This window comes from Benincasa hispida, chromosome 12, assembly GCF_009727055.1.
Source record: "Benincasa hispida cultivar B227 chromosome 12, ASM972705v1, whole genome shotgun sequence".
Lineage (NCBI taxonomy): Eukaryota > Viridiplantae > Streptophyta > Magnoliopsida > Cucurbitales > Cucurbitaceae > Benincasa > Benincasa hispida.
The window spans coordinates 70,781,186-70,804,970 of NC_052360.1; the positions used below are offsets into that span (position 1 = coordinate 70,781,186).

The window sequence follows — 23,785 nt, forward strand, 5'->3', positions numbered from 1 at the left end:
ATTATATTTCCACCATCAATACACTTTGGATTCTCATCTAGAATGCCTTGGTATTTATACCCTCTAGGCAATTCTAAATCTATCCATGTGGGACAAAACTGCTCACTCCCCTCAACTTTTCCCATGGACCTAAACCCAAAAGTCATTTCCAACAATCCCCAGCAAATTACTATTACAAAAAAAGTTAATAAGTGAACAATATAAAAGATTATTTGAAAAAAAAATGTTCTGAGCAAATAAAAGAGATCAAACTTAAACATCAATATCTAACGATTTGAATTGATGCATGATGAAGTAAGGCAATAACCTTGTTAGAGAGAGTTACCTCTTTTCAATAACACTGGTTGAGACCCCCACAACACGTTTTACTCCTAATCATTCTCTCACTCATGCGATATTAAGTGTGCTTATTAGGCCATACATATAAATCTCGAGTCACCGTGAAAGCTCTAGAAAGATACCTTTAAACTCTTTCATAGAAGGTGGCCACACCTTTACTATCACGTTAGATGCTTCGTCAAGTTTGTTAGAGACAAACCACTCAAACTGAGCAATGAAAACTTAGTCATTTAGTCCGTGTCAGGACCATCTTCATCAAGTATGTCAAAGACAAATCATTCAAATATTGAGCTATAAGGATTTCATCATATCCATCAAGTCCATATAAGGATCACCCAACGAAGGGCTATGGATCATTAAGAGATTTTACTATTATATGTCAGGTCCATCCTAGGACTACCCACATAACAGACTATGGACCATTAAGTCTATCGCAACAGACCACCCAAACAAATGACTACGAACCATCAAGTCTATCATAATATACCACCCAGACAAAGGGCTATAGAATCTTATAATGGTTTAAGCCTCATGTTTACCAATGATCCTAAAAAAAAATTATTTGCTAGTCATTTGGTCAAAGGATTAGCCAAAATTTTCTCATAAATCACGAATTTCAAGAAAATAATTCCTCCCTTTAATAATTATTTCATGGCTCCATGTTTAAGACATATATGTCTCCTTTTACCATTATATATACTATTCTTGGCAATACCTATGACAATGTGTGAATCAAGTGCACAGAGACTGATACTGATGCCCCCCACAATGGTACATCCTCTAGTCTAAGCCATTCAGCCTTCTGTCTTGCTAGTTTTAGAGTAATAAATTCAGAGTTCATAGTGGATCTAACTGTGCAAGTCTGTTTTGCAGACTTCCATGATATTGCTCATCCTTAGAGTAAAAATGCATATCCACTTGTAGAACTGACCTCGTCATTATCAGATACCCAGTTTGCATCACAATAACCTTCTAATACAACATGAAATTTGTTAAAATGCAAACAATAGTCCATGGTACCCTTAAGATGTCTCAACAGACGACGAAGAGCACTCCAATGATCCTTATCAAGATTATGTATATATTTACTCAATTGACAGGCTCGAAACTTACGTCGTTAATAAGCTTCAAACTTGATCAAAAGAAAATTTGTAAAAATTGAACTACTCCTATCACTACAAAGACGTATCAATAGTGGTAAGTCCAAGTTGATCCGTTGGGAAGCGCGATTTGTTTCGTTAAGTTAATTTTCTGACTAAAGCAATGAATGGGGGTTTTGGTGTGAAAAAAAAAAATAAAACGTGCGAAATTAAAATAAAACGGTAATTGTAATATAGAATAGGACTCTATCTAATTTCTAGAGCAAGAGAGAGTTTCTTATACAATTTCTTTCATTAGGCACCAATTAATTACACTGGATCCGTCAACCCCTCGACCTATTAGAAAATCTAATAGCTAAATTAGCCAAATTTGATATTAAACTAAATTAGCCCTAATTCAATTCACAACTCTTCCTTCTTGGCGACATATAAGTTAAAATTGAATTGCATTTTGAAAGGGTTTAAATGTTGAGACATACTATAAGCAGGAAAAGCCATAACTTATAACATGATTATTTGGAAAAGATTATATTAGGGTATACATGTATTTGGTTAGAAAAAGTCTAGACTTTACACATGCGATCCTAATATGCGCAACTAAATCAATCAATATATGCATAGGCTATGACGATTTTGAAAACAATAATTTCAATAAACTAATTTGTCAGATCAATTTATAAAAGTTTCATTAATATTCAATAAAATCATCCCAAAAAGTTCATAACAATTCGGTTAAATTAACTAGAAATCCTTCAAAAAATTAAACATAGGGCTCTTTGCTTAAATAAATTAGATAGGAGTTTCCTCTTAATTCATAGACAAATCCGAGATACACGTCCAATCCGTCAATTACAACCCAAAATAAAAATAAAAACTAACCTAAAGATACTAAGATTTTAAGGAAAAGAAAGAAGATTGAAGTTTAACTTTGGCCTCCATCAATTCAACCCCGAAAAGTTAGCATGTTTTGACCTAAAGACGAATGGAGGTATTTATAGAAATCATCACAACATCACAATGCTAGAAGCAATGTTACAGCCAACTCGAAGCGTTGCAACGCTCCTCTGCACACTAGGCTACTGTCTTTCAGCATCAGGCGAGCGTCGGGGCTTCGTATAAGATGAGTGTTGCGACGCTAAAACAGGGGCGTTTTGGTCTTTTTGACTCATCTGAAGCCTAGATGCTCAAATCACCTTCAAATTGCTTCAAATTAACATCGTTCTTCACCAAATCGTCAATTCTACCTCTTGATTGCTCGATACCTACAAAATAGGAAAATAAACACATAAAATCTAATAACGAGCCCAAATTAAGCTATTAATAATAGCTCTTTTTTAGAGCTATCATCAATCTACTCACAACATATGCAATATAATGTCTAGTATAGATCATTAAAAACGTAATACTACCTATATTTTTTGAATATTCAGACTGAGATACACATTCACCTTTATTTTTCTTAAAAATTATACTAACATCATAAGGAGTTTTTGCAGGAGGATCATCAAAACAGTCAAACTTCTTTAGTAATTTTCCAATGTAGTGTGATTGACACAGAGAAAAAACCATTTTCAGTTTTTCTTATCTTAACACCAAGTATTACGTCAACTTCCCCCAAATCTTTCATTTCGAAATTGGAAGATAATAACAATTTGGTATTACATATCGTCTCTATGTTTCTTCCAAATATGAGCATATCATCAACATACAAACATATAATCACACACTCAACTCTAAACAACTTCAAAAGACACATATCTGAGGAGTTTACTTTAAACCCATTATTTATCAAAGTATCAATGATTTTTTCATACAATTTTTTGGGAGCTTGTTTAAGACCATAAAGAGATTTTTTTAGTTTACATATTTGTTTTCCTGACCGACTACTGTAAAGCCTTCAGACTGTACCATATAGATTTATTCTTCTAGATCACCATTGAGGAATGTTGTTTTTACATCCATTTGATGAATTAGAAAGTCTGTGGATAGCAACTAGTGCAATAAAGGCTCTGATAGTAGCTATTTTTGTTACAGGAGAATACGTGTCAAAGTAGTCAATACCTTGTTTTTGTTATACCCTACTACTACCAATCTAGCCTTGTATCTTTCAATTAAACCATATGGCCTTATTTTCCTTTTGAAAATCCACTTGCACTTAATAGGTTTACTTCATTTTGGAAGATCTACTAAGTTTCTAAGTTTGATTCATGATTATAGAATATCCAGTTCACTCTTAATATCTTCTATCCATAAGCTAAAGTCTATAGAACTTAAGGTTCCTTGGTAAGTTTTAGGATCCTAATTTATTAGACACATATATGCAAACTGATAATCTATATCATCTGGCTTCTCAACTAAAAAAGTAGTTAAAAATTTAGGACCAACATTTTTCTCAATTCTGTCTCTTACTTCTTCTAGGTTCCATATCATGCATTATATCTATGGTGCTAACATCTACAATGTCAGACATACTACTAGAAGTTACATTATTTCTTGTTTCATGCATACTATTAGACAAGAAGACATGGAAACAAAATCATTCTCACAATTAGTCGTTCAACCAGATTCAGTGTTTCCCTTTTTTCAATGGAAAAACATGCTAAAAAAATTATGCATCCCTATATTCACATACGGATCTATCATTCAAACACATAAATCTGTATGCAACACTATCTTGTGCATAACCAACAAACACACGATCAAAAGTTTTAGATCCTACCATAGGTTTCTTGAACATAAGATATGGTACCTTAGCCAAACATCCCCACACCCCTAGGTAAGAAAGATTAGGTGCATATCATTTACAAAGTTCGTAAGGTGTCTTATCTAGTTTCTTGTGGGTACTATGTTAAGAATAAAATAGGCAGAAAGCACAATTTCCCCTCACATGTTATCAGACAATCCAGAACTTAACAACATAGCATTCGTCATCTCCTTAAGAGTTATATTTTTACGTTTTGCTAGACCATTTTGTTGTGGTGAATAAGGTGTAGTAAATTCATGAATAATGTCATTTGATTCACAAAATTCTTTAAGTGTATTACTATTGTATTCACCACATTTATATGATCTTAACCTCGTAAACTACTTATCTAATTGATTCTCTACTCTTGCTTTATATTTCAAAAACATACTATTAACTTCATCTCTTGTCTCTAAAAGATAGATTTTAGTATATATAGAAAAATCATCAACAAAATAAATGTAGTAATTTTTTTCATCTTTACTTGTGCCGTTTTTAAAATTAGCTAAATCAAAGTGAATCAGTTCTAGTAATTCTGTACTTTTAGATGTGATGAGTTTAAAAGGTTTCTTGATAAACTCCATTTCTACACAAACAGGACATTTACTAGTTTCATGTATTTCATATGCATTAATCAATTTTAAATCATTCACATGACCTAGTCTACCATGCCACATATCAAGAGACTCAACTATGTAAGTAAAATTAGAAGCACTTGCATTCATCATATTTGTAACAAAGACAGTGTTCAGTACAAAAAGACCATTAGCAAGATATCTCTTACTAACAAAGTCTCAATTTTTTTGGAGGACAACCTTGTCAGCTTCTACGACAATCTTAAGCCCAGCCCGATTCAACAGACTCCCATACACCAAGTTCCTACGTAAGGAAGATACATGCAATACATTACTTAAGGATAAAGTTTTTTCAGAGGTTAATTTTAAAAGAATGTTCCATTTTTCAAGCATTCTTGTTGTGGCCGAGTTATCCATGAACACACGTTATCTGCCAGTAGTGTTCTCGTAGTCATGGAAGAGCTCTCGGTTTGAACATAAATGTCTCGAAGCTCCTGTGTCAAGTATCCAGTCAATTTTGTTTTCCACCAGGTTTGCTTCTACAACAATAGCGATTACGTCATCTTGTTCAGTAAGATTAGCTTGTGGTGCGAGTTGATGATTTGACCTTCCTTCCCTTTGATTGCATTGGTAGGTTTTGTGCCCAGGTTTCCCGAGACAACAAATCAATTTTTTCTCTTCAATCTTCCTACCAGTATTTTTGTGATGACCATTCTTCTGAGAATAATTACTCTTTTCAGATTACTTCTTATGATTTTTGGATCTGTCTTTGTAGCATTAACTGAATTTATATTTCCAGAAATTAGTTTATCTTTTAGCCTATTGGCTTCTTCCATACACATGTGACTGATCAACTCCTGGAGTGTCAGATCATTCTTTTTGTGTTTCAGATGATTTCTATAGTCGTTCCAGGATGGGGGAAAATTTTCAAGCAGTACATTTGCTTGGAGAACCTCATACATTTTTATTCCCTTGGCCAGAACATTGGCCACCAAATTTTCATATTCATGTATCTACTCCACTATTGGTTTCTCGTCCGTTATTTAACTTGTAGCCATTTACCAACAATGTACTTTATGCAACCAGCATCATCTCCTTCATATAGGGACTCCAACGTACTCCAAATTACCCTTGCTAACTTTTGGACCACAAAAAAATCGAACATCGAATATGTCATATGATTCAGCAGATGACCACATACTATTTTGTTGTCTTTCTCGTACTTATCAGGATCAATCGCAGATGATTGCTTTGATTGATTAGAAACATCAAAAGGTTGTTTGAAGGATTTTAAATCAGAGACAGTGGTCACCTTCTTGGTATCAGTAGGCACTTTTGTGGCGAGGATATAATCAATCTCCAGATGCTAAAAGAAGATCAATAATTTATGAGACCAACGGTGATAATTTGCTCCGTCCAGTGATTCGAGCTTGGACAAATCGAGGAGAACCTTACCATTATTGATAGATATTTGGTTAATTGCTTTCATATTGTTAAAACAGATGTCACAAAAGGTAGCTACATTGTGGAAAAACCATTGTCCTGAAAGCAATTACGATGCGACCTCGGTGTTAATCGCTATACCGGTTGCTCCGCGAGGTTAACGTAGTCTCCAAATTTAGACGTGCACTCGTCGAAAAATGGACTGTAACCAATGAGAAAAATGCTCAGAACAGAAGAAGAATTTAGAAGAAAACAGAAGAAAAAAGCAATGGAGGGGAGGACACGAACAGTTACAAATCGAACGGTCCGTTAACGGTAAAAAAAAAATGAATAGTCAAGGAAATATTAATAAAAAATGTATTAAAAATAATTAAAAAGGTAAGTAATGAAAATTTAATTATTTTCCGTGCAAGTGCAATACCCGAACCAGTCCAAAAGAACAACAACCATGCATGCATGTGTTGAAAAGGTTATACTTCTACCACCAACACAATTTGGATTCTATATAGAATGTCTTGGTACCCTCTAGGCAATTCTAAATCTATCCATGTGAGACAAAACTTCTCACTCCTTTTTAACTTTTCCTATGGGCCTAAGCCCAAAAGTCATTTTCAACAAATGACTCCTTAAGGTTTGGGTTTAAATTTTATTTGGTCCTTAAGTTTCAAAATGTTTTGTTTTTAATCATTTGAGTCTTCCATTTGATTTCAATTTAGTCTCTAAGTTTTAAAATATTACCATTTTACTATTGAAACTTGAATTTTGTTTCAATTTGGTTCTTAAGTTTCAAATTTTACACTTTTAACCTTGATTTTAACTAAATATTCACTTTCTTTCTTTGGTATTAATGTCTATTAATTAATTAAAATAATTATGAGGTTATATTTTAAATTTAATATTAATAACGATGAAAATTAGTGAAACCTAATTTGTCATCATTTTTTAAATTAATTAATAAACATTAACGTTAAAAACAAATAGTAAGTAATAAATCAAATAGTTTAGAGAATGTTAAAATTTAGTCCGCATGTTTTTCTTTTCCTTTTTAAAAGAAGTCCATATCTATACTACATTAATAGAGGTGATAATGAGAGAATTTTTCTCTTTCCTTTTTGCCCCTAAAGTTTTTGAAAATTCCTATTTTACTCTCACAACCTTCATAATATTTGTAATAATTCCTTAAACGAAACACCTCCCGTGAAAAAGACATCACATATTTTCGGCCTAATGCATCACTTCACATAATAATTAAGTTTTATATAGACACATTCCTTCACTTTATGACTACAAATTTTATAGACATATCCATTCACGTTGTAATTACTAACTTTTCATGGTATAAATACTAACTTGTTTGTTATTCTTTGCCCTATTTTCATTTTCAAAATGAACTATGATAGAAATAAATTTAGAATGATTGTATTGAAATTTTCATTCTCCATTTCAAGATGGTCGTAATCCTCCCCCATAATCTTTAATTTATTTGTTTTTCAGTAGATTTTTGTTGCTACTACCGTCCAGTGCTCTAACAAGACGGTGAAGTTTCTACGTAATAAAAACTGGTGAGTCTATTCTCTCTGTTTTTTTTAAAGAAAGAGAATAAAAGATGTTAAGTACAAAAGATTAAGAAGAATGAAAGGTTTAAGGAGACATTTTCTGTATAATATTCCATCGAAATTGAAGATGACTAATATAAAGAAGCATAGGTACAAAGATCTAAAATACAAAAGAAAAGATACACGTGTGAAAATGACACTGGACAATGATAAACAATCAAACAAAAGAAATAAAATATTACATAGTTAACCACGAAATAGAGTAGAAATGCAACTTTAATACTATGGTTTAATATTTAGTTTGGATTGATAAGATACGTAAGGTTGGGGGGTTAAAATAAATTTCAACAGTTTTTTTTCTTTTTATATAGTTATATACTAATATAAAAGAGGTTAGGAGAAATCAAGGAGAATCTTTATCTTCCTACTTTGTTATTTATATATATATATATATATATATATATTATATCCTCAATTTTAATTGTTTGTACCTTTTCTTCTTATAATTGGATATTATTTTATTTTTACATGTATTCTCTTTAGGAAGAAAAGAGAACAAAAGAGCATCCTTGGGTAGCAAAGAAAGGAGAGAAAATAAAGGACAGTGGCACCCACATATAGTTAAAAACAACCACATGTGTACTTTTTTGTTTTTGTAGAAGAGTGCACACCTTTTCACTTTATTATTTATTATGTTTTTTTTTTTAATTTTTTTAAATTTTCAAATAACAATAATTTTAGACCTTTCAAGTCAACATAGTAAACTATGAATTTTTTTTATTCAAGATTAATAAATTTAATTGTTAACTCATAGACACTTTTTTAATCAAAACTTAATAAAATATATATTTTTTTTCTCTTCTCTTTAGAAATCACTCTATTTCGAGATGTATGTGATACTTTATGATGCGGCGATGAGTATATTTCGTCAGGACAAATGTTATATAAAAATATCTTTGGTGAAGAAACTTTACAAAACTTAACATTGCATTTACATGGCTTTGAAGTAAAATTAGAATGCACACAACATACGGTTGTACTTTATTACCAATCCTAATTTTCTTATAAGTGTGATCGCATACTTTATGCACCATTTAATTTATATATACATTTATAAGTCACATTTTTAAAATATAAAATAGAAAAAGAAATATAGAGAACATAGAAACAAATGCGATTAATGTAAACAAACAAGATTAAATAATAAGTTATCTTATTCTGTCTATTTTTCTTATCAATTTTATTTTACAAAGTTCATTTCAATTACATGTATTTTAATTTTATTCATCTCATCTACTTTATAATCTTTTTCTCTTTCTTTACTTTTATTATCAGCAAATACTTAAAATTTAAATTCAATATTCATTCAAAAATCTTATTTCTTCATTAACAATTATGTCTAAAAAATCTATACCACAAGTTTGTTTATATTTTGATTTACATGGAGAATAAATAGATATTTAATTTTCACAATTTTAATCTTTATTTTAAAATGTAGAATCATTATCAAAACACAATGGTCATACAAATTGGATTGTTTTGATTGTTTTCACCTTTCAATTTTACTAAACCAATGATTCAAAATTATTTAATTTCCAAGTTAAAATAAAATTCTTGAAAAATCTAAAATTATATGATATGATTTTTAATAAATATATTATACAATAAATAACAAATATATAGTTCTATATTCATAATAAATACATATTTTTGGTACTTTCTTTTTTACTTATTGAACTCAAAAAAAAAATAAATTCTCAATCAAAATTTAAATTTTATCGTAAATATTATGTCAAAAACATTATAAATATTTTATGTTATAAATATTATAAACATTTTAAGCCACATGCATCACATGTGCTTCTAACTAATGATTTTAAATGTTAGAATTTTGTCCTAATAATTTCATAAAACTTTATGAATTTGATAAAATATTCCCAAACAATCCCAAGGTTTTTTTTAAGCATCACTAGTTTATTAATCTTTATAGTTTTAAAGGTTGGATCAAATTCAAATAATTGAGCCAAAATGTTCTCCAATTTAGAAAACATGCTCAATGTTGGGAAAAACAAGTTTGTTATTTTTATTTTTATCTGTATTTTGACTTATAATGAAAGTTCTTTTTGTACAAGGAAAATTGACAAAAATGATGTTTTTGGAGTTTTATTTTGTATTTTTGACGTATTTTTTAAAAACAATTTTTTTTGACCCATTTATGATGAAAATGATGTAAATATGATAAAATTTTGGTTGTACAATTACTTTTATGCCCTTTATTAAATTCTTACTTCTAATTTCAACAACCAACCAACCAAATTAACCCACAAGAAATTATCCACCACAAACATTTATTCACAAAAAATTAATTAATCCAAAATTAACTGACAAAAAAATTATTCACATTCCAATATAAAAAATTATCAACCAAAACTGATTTTCTATGTTATAATTCATTTGCTTGTATTTATGCTTTTTTTTTTAAAAAAAAATAATTTAGTTAAAAAAAATCATTAAAAAGATAGATTTTTTTTTCCCGAAGATACATGGCCGGGCTTCACCGGGTACAAAGAAAATGTTAAAATTTTCGACTGGTCTTCACCGGGTACAAAATAGGTTAAGATACCCGGTCGGGCTTCAACGAGATTAAGGAAATTGATTGAAATCACTCGACCGGCTTCACCGGGTCTTCGTCGGGTATCAAAGAAATTGATTGAACATATTTTGCATAAGCCCGACCGAGAATTGGCGCCTACTTTGCATGAACCCGACTGAGATTAGTGTACTTTGAACATATTTTGCATGCGCCTGCCGGAAATTGGTGCATACTTGCATGGGCTCACTCGGGAATTAGTGTACTTTGAACATATTTTGTATGAACCCGAGCAAAATTAGTGTACTTTGAACATATTTTGCATGCGCCTGACTGGGAATTGGTGCATACTTACATGGGCCCGGTCGGGAATAAGTGTACTTTAAACATATTTTGCATGCACCCCACGGGGAATTGGTGCATACGTGCATGGCCTGACCGGGAGTGTACTTTGAACATATTTTGCATGAGCCCGACCGGGAATTGGTGCATACTTGCATAGGCCCTGTCGGGAATTAGTGTACTTCAAACATATTTGCATAAACCTGCCCATAAATTGGCACCTACCTACATGGGCCCAGTCGGAAATTAGTGTACTTTGAACTATTTTGCATGTGCCCGACTGGGAGTTGGTTTAACTTACATGAGCCGGGTCGGAATTAGTGTACTTTGAACATATTTTGCGAGCACCGCTCGGGAATTGGCGTCTACTTGCATGGGCCTGACGGCCTGACGGGGAATTAGTGTACTTTGAACATATTTTACATGAGCCCACCCAGGAACTGACGCATACTTACATAGGCCCGACCGGAAGTTAGTGTACTTTGAACATATTTTGCATGAATTTGATTGAAAATTAGCGTCTACTTGCATGAGCTCGACTGAGAATTAATGTACTTTGAACATATTTTCTATGCGCCCCAGCGAGAATTGGTGCATACTTGCATGAGCCCAACCAAGAATTAGTATACTTTGAACATACTGTTTTTTGGCTCGATCCCATACCCAGGTTGAAGACCGGGCCAAAAAATAATATATAATGTTCCCAGTTTCCACCTTAGCCTCACCCAATCACATACCCAATCAACCTCATATGAAACCCGATCGAGTGGAGACCAATTTTTCAGAAAAAATGACCCGATTTTTATAGAAAAATTAACTTAACTCCAAATTGTTCAGAAAATGCCAAAAATGATGTTCTAAGGAAAATAAATTAATATTAAAAACAGGTGGAATTTTGAGAGAGGGTTTGTGATTTTTGAAATGTTCAAGGACATTATAGTAATTTTACATTGTGCAAAATTGTGAGGTAGAAAAACAGTGTTTTTAAAAAAAGTCTAAATTTCAAAAACAAAACTTCAAATAGACCATTTTTGTCGATTATCCTTTGTACAAACAGAGATATTTTACTTTTGACCTGTCGACAAATGTCCTATAAGGGTCATTCATTGCAAATCAAAGGACTAAAGACCCATTTGGATTGACTTACAAATAAATATTTTATAAAAAAATTCATTTTTATTTTAATATTTTTTATAAAAATAAATTAAAATACACTTCAAAAGTTATTTTGAATAGTTGCCAAACACTTCAATTTCTTTAAAAAATGACTTTACTTTTTAAATTAAAAAATAAAAAATGTATTCAAAACTCAAAACAATTTACTACTTCAGGCAAAACATTTGCAATGAACAAGTCCAGTTTTGGAAATAGAGAATGTGGTACAAGCTAAAATGGCATAAATAAATAGTTTGATCTGGTAAGTCAGTTGAAAAACACATAATAGAAAAGTGTGACGAGAAAATACATGGCTTTGACAATTTACATTCAAACAAATAAAATTTGCAACTCTTTTTAATACAGGGAAGGAAAAACTATATTATTCTAGTTAACTTCTTGCCCTGCCCCACATAAAAGAGACCGCCCCAAAACCATATACACAGTTTTGAGTGCAATTTATTCAGATTATTCATTTCGCACCTAAGGTTGGGAACTGCCCCGGATCCTCAATCGACGGGGCTGGAACATTGCTGCTCGCCGAGCTGCCAACATAACCTCCCCTTCCACCACGGCCCCGGCCCCTACCTCGACCGCCTGGAGTGTAGTGTCTCTCCCCTTCTGCTGGCTTCAAGAACTCATTAATACTCAAAGACTACAAAAACAGAAGAAAGCAACAGAAAGATCAGTACTTTGTTAACCATGTCGCAGGGCCTATTTCTTCTAAGATATGGAAAACGTTAATCTATTTAGTATGCTCAGAATTTAGGTTACAATAACGGAAATATAGTTTTATTAGAACCAAGTTGTGCAAAACCTTCTAAACAAACTCATTTAGTTCAAGTTCAAAGGAGTGTTTGGCCAATAACTTCATGAGCCGGTGTTAAATAACTTAGTTCCATCATTATTGAAGTTTGCATATTTATCGAGAAACTTCATCTTCCCACATTTCTCTTTTGCACATTTATCAAGAAACTCCATATTCACAACTTTGCACTCCAAACTCGGACTTTCTAACTCAAATACATTAACTCCAAACTTGAACTCAATTTAGTGCCCCAAACAACCCCTGAATTTTTTAGGCATTTGGGGGCGTGAGTTTGGCTTCCTAACTCATGTTGGGGTGGAATCACCAAACCCGAGTTTCCCCGGAGAACCCAACAGGCTCGAGAATAGTAACCCATTCTTTGAACCCCCAACACCCAGTGCCCCTTATCGCAAACTTCACCAACTAAACCTAAGTTAAGATGTTGAATCGATGCCCCAAAATCCCTCTTTTAAGCTTTGTTCCAAATAGGAGCGTGGATCCGATAGAAGTAATACAAATAAATTATATGAAGTACACACATTACGATTTCTTCATTCAATTGGTTACAAATAGACGCAGTAAAAGGCATCACAATAGAACATTTTTCCCCAGTTACGAACTAAAATTTGGAAAACGATGTAATGGGCAATAAATTATGTAATAAACAAGAGGAAATACCTTCTTAGTTCTCTCCTCTTTATCTGCAGTTTCTTTTCGCTTATCCTTATCAGATCCCTTCAAATTGAACAAATGAAGATTAAGCGGCCAAGTTCAAGTCCATACCAATATACCAAGGGAGTCGAGGGTCATCAGAACAATAGATAATTTTAACTCCAAGAGAAGATTAAATAAGTGTACCAATTTAATAAAGACGTCCTGGTTTTCCTTTTTGCTTGAAAGCTGTTGCAAGGATGCAAATTCCTTAGGATCCACCTTCCTCTCCTCAGTTTTTAGTGCCAGAAGGGTCTTCCTTTTCTCCTCCAGCAATTTTTCATACTCCTCCAGAGTCATTTCCTGCATCAGGGGAGAATAAAGATTACAAGTTAGATTCAAAATCATGTTGAACATAAAGTGAAGTTCATAATCCAACCCCACCAAGCCTATTGCTACAACTTCGGTTATTAATGCCCATTCAATTTGTTTGATAAGCAAGCAAAACTACAAATCACTTTTCAGTCAACAACGAAAACCAACAACAAGTGATATGGTCGGTTGCGGGATTAAGTGAAGTCTACCAAAAAAATCCTGACGACACAAACCTTGTCTTCTGGTTCTTTTTCCTCCGATTCTTTTGCAGAGTTCTCTGTGTTGACACCTGCAGTATCAACCTCATGAACGGGCTTCTCATCACCTAACTTCTTCTCAGATTCATTGACTCCCTCTGCAACCCTGTATCAAAACAAACCAGCCTCTCAGCATACAAGAGTTTAAAACATGCATGAAAACTTCCAATACCGTCCGTCTCTTGGCCTTCCCTATGCCAGCCAAACATTATAGGAGGAAAAAAGAAAAGGAAAACCAAACCACATACGGTCTAAAACGTAGACATGTACTTACTCAGGAAATTCGTCAGTTGGCTTTCCCCAGTTCCCACGCCCAGACCCTTCACGCTTGAATTCATTTCTAAGGCATAAAACAGGGTGAAAATATCATAACAGAGCAGAAGATACAGAAGAATTGTGTATGCTGGTGTTTTTCTTTTCTTTTTTTCTCCCCTAAAAAAATAACACTCACCCACGGCCAGTTCCGCTGTGGCGTTCAAATAGACCATGAGAGTGTTCACCATCAACAGCATCTCCATTATTAAAACCACCACGACGGCCACCACGACCACGAGGTCCACCATATCCACCACGTCTTTCTGTTGTCCTTCCAGTCTCTCCATCTTCAGGGTTACTACTAAATGAGTACTCGTTATTGGCAGACTCACGATTGAAGCCACCACTGCCACGCCCTTGCCCATATCCACGTCCACCTCCACCACGCCCACTACCACGACCTCCACGACCACCTTCATTCTTTGCTTCCCTTACTATTCAAAGTATAAAAAAAGCATTCTTTCAGTTTCCCAATGGATAATTCATACCAATTGGGTGGGACACTCATAAGAACCCTATAGAATAAGGAATAGACAGTTGATAAATTATAATGTAATATGGACAATATGATGAAAGGCAAAGCTACGCTTAAGATAGAATAAAAAATTGATTGCAGACTTCCAAGTTCTACATTAAGAACCAGGAATATTCAAGAATGCAATAGATAGACCAACCAGTTCTGTACAACAGCCAACGATCTGGATATATATGCAAATATTTGTTCATGGATTGCTAAAATGTGTTCCTCCAAAACATGACTTCTTTAGAAAACATGGAATTTTCCACCAATAAATTACACGAAGAAATATACTACATCAATTCCTCTTCAAGGTAAATATTGAAAACAACGACCTTTCATCAAGAAAATAATGCAAAAGGCACAAATCAAGAACCTACCAAAACAATGCAACTCAACTTGTGCATAAACTATAGCAATTGGATCTCATCAATATATATATAACAATTGAATAATTCCTTTACAAATCTTAATGGTTTCTTGTCCTTCTTTGAGTCGAACGCTCTGTAGCATTGGGTTATTCTGAGCAAGTATAGACAATAGCCTTCTAAGTGGATTTCAAGTTGTAGGTTTAAAGGTTCTAGCAAACACCACTAGACTGTTATTGCTTCGGGCTTCCCTTTGTTATCTCAGTTTATTAACTATTTGGTGGCAGATGGCTCAAATACTTAATTTTTTAGGATACTTCGGAGGGGAAAAAACCCATTTGCGCTCTCTGCTCTATTGCCACAATTATTATCATTTATCAGATAAGAGAATGCATTCAATAGCCTCTTTCTTGCTCTCACCTGATTATCCCTCCACACTTTCCCTTGTTTTGTCATCCCCTTACTGAACCAAAACATAATTGAGTTTGTCAGCCTTCTTTCTGTTGTTTTTTACTAGATGATCTGTCCAGGGATAAGGGATTCCAAGTTTTGGGCTAGTTTTGGCCCCCAAGTCGTTTGAGGGTTTCTTTAGTACCTCTTTTATCCTTGTTCTTCACTCCCCATCTCCCTCCCACAGTGCCTCTGCACACCCGTGTTCTCCTCTCTCTATAAGGTTAAAATTTCTTAAAAAAAGTGAACTTCTTTGTCTAGCAGTTCTGCATGAGTTAGTGAGCATGCAGGACCATCTACCGAGACACTCCTCTTAGTGTTGCACCTGCAATGGTGCATTCTTTACCGGAAGCAAGAGAACCTCAACCATTTATGTTGGACTTCCCCTTTAGAACTTTTTCCCCCAACTTTTAGGGATGACCGAGGAAGTGCTTATGAACCCTCCTTTTCGTGATAAAGGAATAGTTATGTGGCAGCTTGGCAGGCCAGCATTTTTTGCCATTTTGTGAAGTACTTGGCACGAGAGGAATAATAGGGAGTTGATTATAGATTAGTCTCATTCTTTGATTGGGTCTTTCTCACTATTAGGGTTGGGGGCTTTTCTTGGTGGTTTTGTTTTTTGTATGCCCTTGTATATTCTTTCATATTTATCAATAAAAACTTGGTTCCTTATTAAAAGACTTGTAAATAAATAATCAAAACATTCAAATTCTTTTGATTACAATGGACAAAAGGAAAATAGCATTATAAGAAAACGGAAAAGAACAACTAAACAATGTACAGAGAAATTTCACAAACTAGTACGTTATAAAATCACACCACCATTGCTGACACTCAGATTTCTTCAAAAAAAAAAAAAAAAAACAAAAAAAAACAAAACAAAACAAAGTATCGATAATTTAATTTCATTTATGTTCCAAACATACAAGTCATAGGATATTATCTGAATTACAAATAATTTTGGAATGCAGGGCCTTGAATTGTGGGAATACACAATACATCCCAGCCGGCTATTACCTACAACAACCCTATCGCAGAAAGTAATTATAGCTTATAACATTTTGACTGAATTTAAAATCACTCACTCCTACGTATACGTGTATATATATATAACATCAATGGGCGCAAACAATGTAACCATGCAAACAAACGGACAAACAACATGAATAAAACTACAACCAAAATCAGGAAATGCAAAACCAATCAACCTAGACATGACGGCAAAAGGAACAAAAAGATCAATCATCAAAATCAAACCCTGATATTTACACAATCATTAACTTCCAGTTAAAAAAAAAACGAAAAATACTAACCAGCCTGAGCAGGTGGAAGAGGCTTGGAAGGAAGATTAGCAGGTTTGTTCAGTTTAGCTGCCGCAGCCGCCTGTTTAGCCTGAGGATGATCAGAACCTTTCTTAGGCGCCGCAACCGCCGCATGCTTGGCGGCAATTAGCTGCGATGGGTCCTCAGCGTCGTCATCACCCAACAAATCAAATGGATTTGTGGTCGCCATTCGAACTATCTTCAAATCAATACCGGAAAAGCTAAAAAGAAATTGCACTCCGCGAAAGGCGACCACGAAATCCTACCTTAACAACAAGAACTCCATGAATCTATGAATGAGAGATTGAAAGAGATCTGTAAAAGGGAAAAAAAAACGAATCGTAAAACGGTAGAAACCGGGAGAAAACCCTAGCCGCAATGGCTGAGTGAGTAATGCGAGTGAAGTGCAAAGAAAGGGCCAACTCAATCTAAAACGCCTAGTTTATTTGTGTTCTCCCACCGTTTCTTTATATCCTCACTCGTGTGGTGTGGCATCATAATAATATTATGTTTTTTAGGTTTATTTTGTTAAATATGGTGTGAAATAGATGAGTACGACCGAAATACGAATATGAAATAAATATTATATAATAATATATAAATTTCGACTTTTACAGTTTTCAATTTTTCACCAACTGTTTATCCCTAAATAATATTTATATATAATAATAAATAAATAAGATAAGATAACTAAAATTATGAAAATAGGATAATATGAAAAATTGGGTAAAATTTTGACGTAGATTTTTCACCTATGTGTTATTTCAAGATCCACCAAATACCACTATTTATAGGTAAAACGAGGTATACTTTGGACACTATGCATAAGTGGTTGACACTTGGATAAATGTGTTAATGGAAAAATGACATTTGGCATTGGATACTAAGCATGGGCATCTAGCATCTATTTATAATACTTCAACTTAGATGCCCCTTATAAATATATGAAATATGTCTCGTTAAAACTCTACTAGAAAAAAACCTAATGGGTAAAAAATCCTAATGAAGGAAAAATAATACATATTTCATATAATCTAATAATCCTAAAACAATATAATATATTTGTTTCCCCTCATGGAAACATTACTTGAGATTTCTGAATCAATTTCTTAAAGATTACGGTAGGGAACGCCTTTGTAAATAAGTCAGCCAGGTTATTTTTCGAAAAAATTTGTTGTACAGTGATATTAGCATTTTCTTCAAGATCATTGATATAGAAAAGTTTCGATAAAATATGTTTTGTTCTATCTCTTTTAATGTATCCTCCTTTGATTTGGAATATGCATGATGTGTTGTCTTTGTATAATATTGTTGGAAGAATTTTATTAGAAGAAAAACTACACGTTTCACAAATGTGCCGAGTCATTGATCTTAGCCATATACATTATCGACTAGCTTCGTGAATTGCAAGAATTTCAGCATGATTTGAGGAAGTAGTTGTTATGGTCTGTTTCACTGACCGCCACGATACAATAGTTCCTCTACATGTGAATAGATAACCTGTTTGAGATATAGATTTGTGTGAATCAAATAAATATCTCAAATCTACATAACCAACTAGATCAAAATTTGATTCGTGTGAATAAAACAAACCCTTATCGATCGTTCATTTGAGATAAATGAGTATATGCTTAATTTTCATTCCAATGTCTTTTTGTTAGAGAATAACTATATCTTACTAATAAATTTATTGAAAATGTAATATTTGATATTGTATTATTAGCAAGATACATAAGTGCACCAATTGCACTTCAGGACCAAGAAATTATTCATTATCGTCTTGAGGATGGAATATATTTTTCTTCACATCTAGTGAACGAACTTCCATTGGAATGTTCAACATATATGCTTTGTCCATATAGAACATTTTCAAAAAAATTAATGTATAAGTTGACTGATGAACAAATACTCATATGCTAAATATTCAATTTGTAAGCCAAGACAATTTTTATTTTTCTCGAGATCTTTCATATCAAATTCTTTCTTAAGATATTTTATTGCCTTTGAAAGCTCTTTAGGAGTTTCAATTATATTTAAATCATCGACAAATACAGTTATAATAGCAAATCCTAACTGTGATTTCTTTATAAAAACATATTGACATATTGGATTGTTTTGATATTATTCTTTCGACAAATATCCATTCAAGCGATTGTACCACATTCGTCCTAATTGATTCGATCCATATAGTGATATCTGTAACTTTATTGAATACAATTATTGAAAATTTGATTTATATGTTTCAAGTACCTTAAATCCTTCTATGATTCTCGTATAAATATCATTAATAGGAAATCCATATAGGTATGTTGTAACTACATCCATAAGATGTATATCTAGACTTTCATACATAATCAAATCAATTAAAAATCTCAGTGTAATTGCATCTACCACCAGAGAATACGTCTCCTCATAATCAATATAAAATCTTTGTGAAAAAACTTATGTAACTAGTCTTGCTTTATATCTTGTGACCTCATTATTTTCATTTATTTTTCTCACAAATACCCATTTGTATCCTAAAGGTTTGACACCTTATGGTGTTCAAACTACTAGTCCAGAAACCTGACGTTTTGAAAGTGAGTTTAATTCTGTCTCGATTGCTTCTTTCTATTGAAGCCAACCTTTTCTATGTTGATATGCTTCAACAGATTTTGGTTCAGAATCCTCATTTTCAGATATAATGTCAAGAACAACGTTATACACAAAAATGTTGTTAAAAATTACATGAGTTTGGTTTTATCTTTTTCCTGTAATGACATAGTTTATTGAAATCTCATTATTATCTTTAGGTATTTCACCTTCCTCACTAGTCATGTAAAATAATTTTTTATGGGTATTTTGATGGAACGAACACATGCGCAACTGAAGAAAACGGATCTAAAGTACTTTAATTAAGTTAATTACAAAGGATAAACATGCAAATAAATAAAGTAAAAGGGGAAGAAGAAATATAAACTTTGTAGTCCCAAAGCTCCTCCAAATTAGCTTCAATCTTCTCACGAACAGTTTGTAAACTACCACAAGAGTCTTCCCGACTATTCTCCAGCCTTAGAACGGGATGGTGGAATCTGGTAAGTGACTAATTTGGAGAGAAGAATGTCAAGTCTTTGAGAGAAAACATTTGTGAGATTATCAGATAATTCTCATAAATTTCCAATTTGGCCAATAATTCTAAAAAAAACAAAAAACTCTTCCTTTTAAAGGTCATTACATGCAAAACATGCAACTTTAAGTTTGATGGGAATTTGACACTAAAAAATCCACTAACTCAAAGTGGAATTTAGTGGGACAAGTATCTTCAAATGAAGACAAGACTTAGCCATACAAAAGTTGACATTTTTCACTCTTGGATCTTTCCATTAACTTGGTAAAAGTTTGACTCTCAAAGTTCAAAGTCAACAAATTTGACCTTTTGACTTTCAGAAGTCAAAAGTCAACAATTTGACTTTTAATGCAATTTTGACCAATTCCATTTAATTTCAAAATTAATTATAATAATCAATTTTAAATTTAAATTAATATTAAATAATTAATTTAATTTAATATTAAATCAACAATAATCTCAATAAATATGAATTCCTATACATAATCTTGATATTTAAATCTTATTTAAATATCTCGCATTTTCTCTCTCTTTATGTTTAATTCACAATTAAACATTAGGTTAAATATATCGTATAATTTACCGCTTTGCTCCAAAAATCGAATTTGAACACTTCAAATTCGTTCGTCACACTGTTCTAAGGTTTAGTCTGATATGAGTTAGTAGGGGGACCTCATGGACCTACAAATCACGGGCTCAAACGATCTGTTATTAATTGGCTAAACTCTTTAACCTAATTAACCGCCATTCGTTAACTATAGGGTCACTCCACTAAAGCCTATTAGTTGCATTCCCCTGAATTAAGATATATTATGTCTACTCGATACAACCATGATTAGTAAATTAACCCTTCATGGGTTGTTCGTAATAACGGCTGGGTCAAAAGTTGTTTTACCCCCGAGATTACATCTTGCTCTTTAAGTCCCATTGATCATCTAATGAACAATTGATTTGTGATCCAATCATTAAACTGAGTCTCTCTCAGACCATTGAGAGGGTGGGGCCCTTTATTCAAGACCCGGAGGCAACACTTAAGAGAACAACCTTTCTACTATCCCAAAGTGGGTAGGAGTGAATTTCGTCTTGCACCCTATGTCCCCAGCTATCTACCCGGTCTTACTCCTGAAATGGGAGGTTTATTGAGCCGGTGCTGTTGAGCCAACTCTCACCATGCAAATCTAAGGATAATCCCGAATAAACAGGAGTTCATAGTTAGCTCAGAATTAAGATCAAATTAATTAGGTCATCACTTTGAAACTCATTATAAAGTAAGAGCGACTTAATTCTTGGTCCAATCTTATGCAAACTCATTGCATAAGATGCTCCTGCTCCTCATGTCAATACATGAACAAATTAGGATCACTTCGTTTGTAGAACTTTACAGCAAATTGTAACAAGTACAAAGTGAGCTACATTTAATAGTGTTACCAGAATAAGGTACCCAACCTTATTCGTATACTATAGACCAATTTGGCTATTTATTGAACTTGGTCCACTCTTATATCTCCACATAAAGTTAATGTATTCATATAATAGCCATGGATCTTTAGTTTATTGAATTTAGACTTTACATGTGCAATTCACATATTCAATAATAGTATTATTGAATAAACGTCAATTACATCTTTATTGATAATAGATATGTTTAACATTACAAACTGCGAGTTTTAAGACATACAACCTAACATATTTATATAGAGATGTCCTCGGGGCGGGGCGGAGCCGGGGATGCCATTCTCCATCCCAGTCTCCGCTCCCCATTTCATTCCCCATCCTCTGAAATTCCCCACGGGGATCGGGGCGGGGATTCCCTGCAGGGAATTTTTTTCCGTTACTTTTTTATTTTTTATTTATAAAAAATCAATTAATTTAAATCACAAATGTGAGCAAATTTTAATTAAATAATTAACTTTATCACTAAATTGTTTATTATGGTTAGTTTTATATGACAATTTGAATTTAAAGATAAATTACTCAAATTTTGGTCTAAAAAAGCTAATTAATTTTTTTAGTAGAAAGAAATAAATATAAATTAAATTATTTACATATATATCTTAAGAATTAAAGATTCAATTTAAACATATTCATTATGTTCCCCAATAAATAATCAAATTTGAAATTTAAATGTAATATTTATATAATAATAATAATAACATGACATTAGATAACTATACTAAATAAATATGTAAAACCTAATCGGGGGCAGGACGGGGAACGGGGTAAGGCCGCCGGGGCCGGGGATGGAGAATGCGTTCCCCGTCCCCGTCCCTGTCTCTGTTTAGCTCACGGAATTTTTTTCCCCACTCCCTTCCCCATTTCCCACTCGGGGAATGCCCGCCCCGTTCGGGGCGGGGCCCTTGGGGAAATTAGACATCTCTATATTTATATCCTTAACCAAGTCTTATTGACTAATTATTTTTATTTTTTGAAGATTTTATCTTTGGAACTCATTGGTCTACCACGCTTCTAGTGTATTCCAAATTCATCAGTGACAAACTTGTTGTGTTGGATTATCAATTTTCGATGAAAAATTTGAGCTGGTATATGTGACTTAGTTACTTTCTTTGCATCTATAAATGCATCTGGTAACTGATTTGCTATATTTTGTAAATGAATTATCTTTTGAACTTCAAGTTCACATTGATATGTACGGGGTTCTAAATGAGATAATAACGATGTATTCCATGTAATTTCTTTTTTCAACTTTTTAATTCTCCCCTCCCCCCTAATATTGAAAAATTTGTCTCAATAAAATAACAATCGACAAATCATGCAGTAAATACATCACCTGTCAGTGGTCCAAGATATTTAATAATTGATGAGGAATCATATCCAATATATATTCCTAACATTCTTTTAGGACCCATCTTAGTATGTTGTGGTGGAGCAATTGGAACATATACTGCACATAAAAAAAAAAAAAAAAATCTCATATAGGAAATATTTGGCTCATAGCCATAAGCTAATTGTAATAGTGAGTATTTATGATAACTAATGACCTAATGCGTACATGTGACACCACATGCAAAATAGCATGTCCCCATATAGATGTAGAAAGCTTGGCTCTCATAAGCAATGATCTTTCAATTAATTGCAGACGTTTTATAAATGATTTTGCTAAACCATTTTGTGTATGAACATGAGCTACAAGATGTTCGACACTTATTCTAGTTGACATACAATAATTATCAAAAGTTTGGGATGTAAATTCACCAGCATTATCAATACAAATGATCTTAATCGTATAATCAGGAAACCGTGCTCTTAACTTAATTATTTGAGCAACTAATCCTGCAAATACAAGATTTTGACTTGATAACAAGCATACGTGTAACCATCTACTAGATACGTCTATTAATACTATATTATATTTAAATGGTCCACTTGGTGGGTTAATAGGTTCACATATATCACTATGAATTAGTTCTAAAAATGCAGGTGATTTAGTCCCCGGTTTGACTGGTGATGGTCTAATGATTAATTTTCCTTGGGAACAAGCATCACATGATAATTCATTAGATTGAAGAATCTTCTTGCTCGTCAATGGGTGTCCATTTGAATTCTCAATAATTATTCTCATAATTATATACCCTAGATGACCTAATCTGTCATACCAAATTGTAAATATGTTTGAATTCGTGAACTTCAGGTTCATTGTTGCATATGTTTCAATTACTCAGTATAATATAATCTAGAAGATAAAGTAGGCAACTCTTCCAGTATACTTTTTCATATGAGATAGTAGATATGACATAAAGATACTCCATATTATT

General features: G+C 33.0%; 1 protein-coding gene across 1 annotated transcript; it reads right to left on the minus strand.

Moving 5' to 3' along the window:
* Positions 1–12,065: 12,065 nt before the first annotated feature.
* Positions 12,066–17,357, minus strand: LOC120068294 (RGG repeats nuclear RNA binding protein A-like). Its single transcript, XM_039020013.1, has 7 exons — positions 16,898–17,357; positions 14,386–14,683; positions 14,209–14,274; positions 13,911–14,040; positions 13,510–13,665; positions 13,330–13,386; positions 12,066–12,498 (listed from the first exon to the last, which is right to left on the minus strand). Exons 1-7 carry the CDS (start codon positions 17,094–17,096, stop codon positions 12,316–12,318), a joined length of 1,089 nt encoding a protein of 362 aa, XP_038875941.1. The 5' UTR covers positions 17,097–17,357; the 3' UTR covers positions 12,066–12,315.
* Positions 17,358–23,785: the final 6,428 nt, after the last annotated feature.

Bases quoted from the DNA above. Each gene is read 5' to 3' on its own strand.
- LOC120068294 (XM_039020013.1), bottom strand. From the start codon at position 17,096: ATGGCGACCACAAATCCATTTGATTTGTTGGGTGATGACGACGCTGAG. The intron at 13,387-13,509 runs GTACACTTATTT...TTCAATTTGAAG, and splicing joins AGGACGTCTTTATTAAATTG to GGATCTGATAAGGATAAGCG. The intron at 12,499-13,329 runs GTATTTCCTCTT...CTGTTTTTGTAG, and splicing joins AAGAGGAGAGAACTAAGAAG to TCTTTGAGTATTAATGAGTT.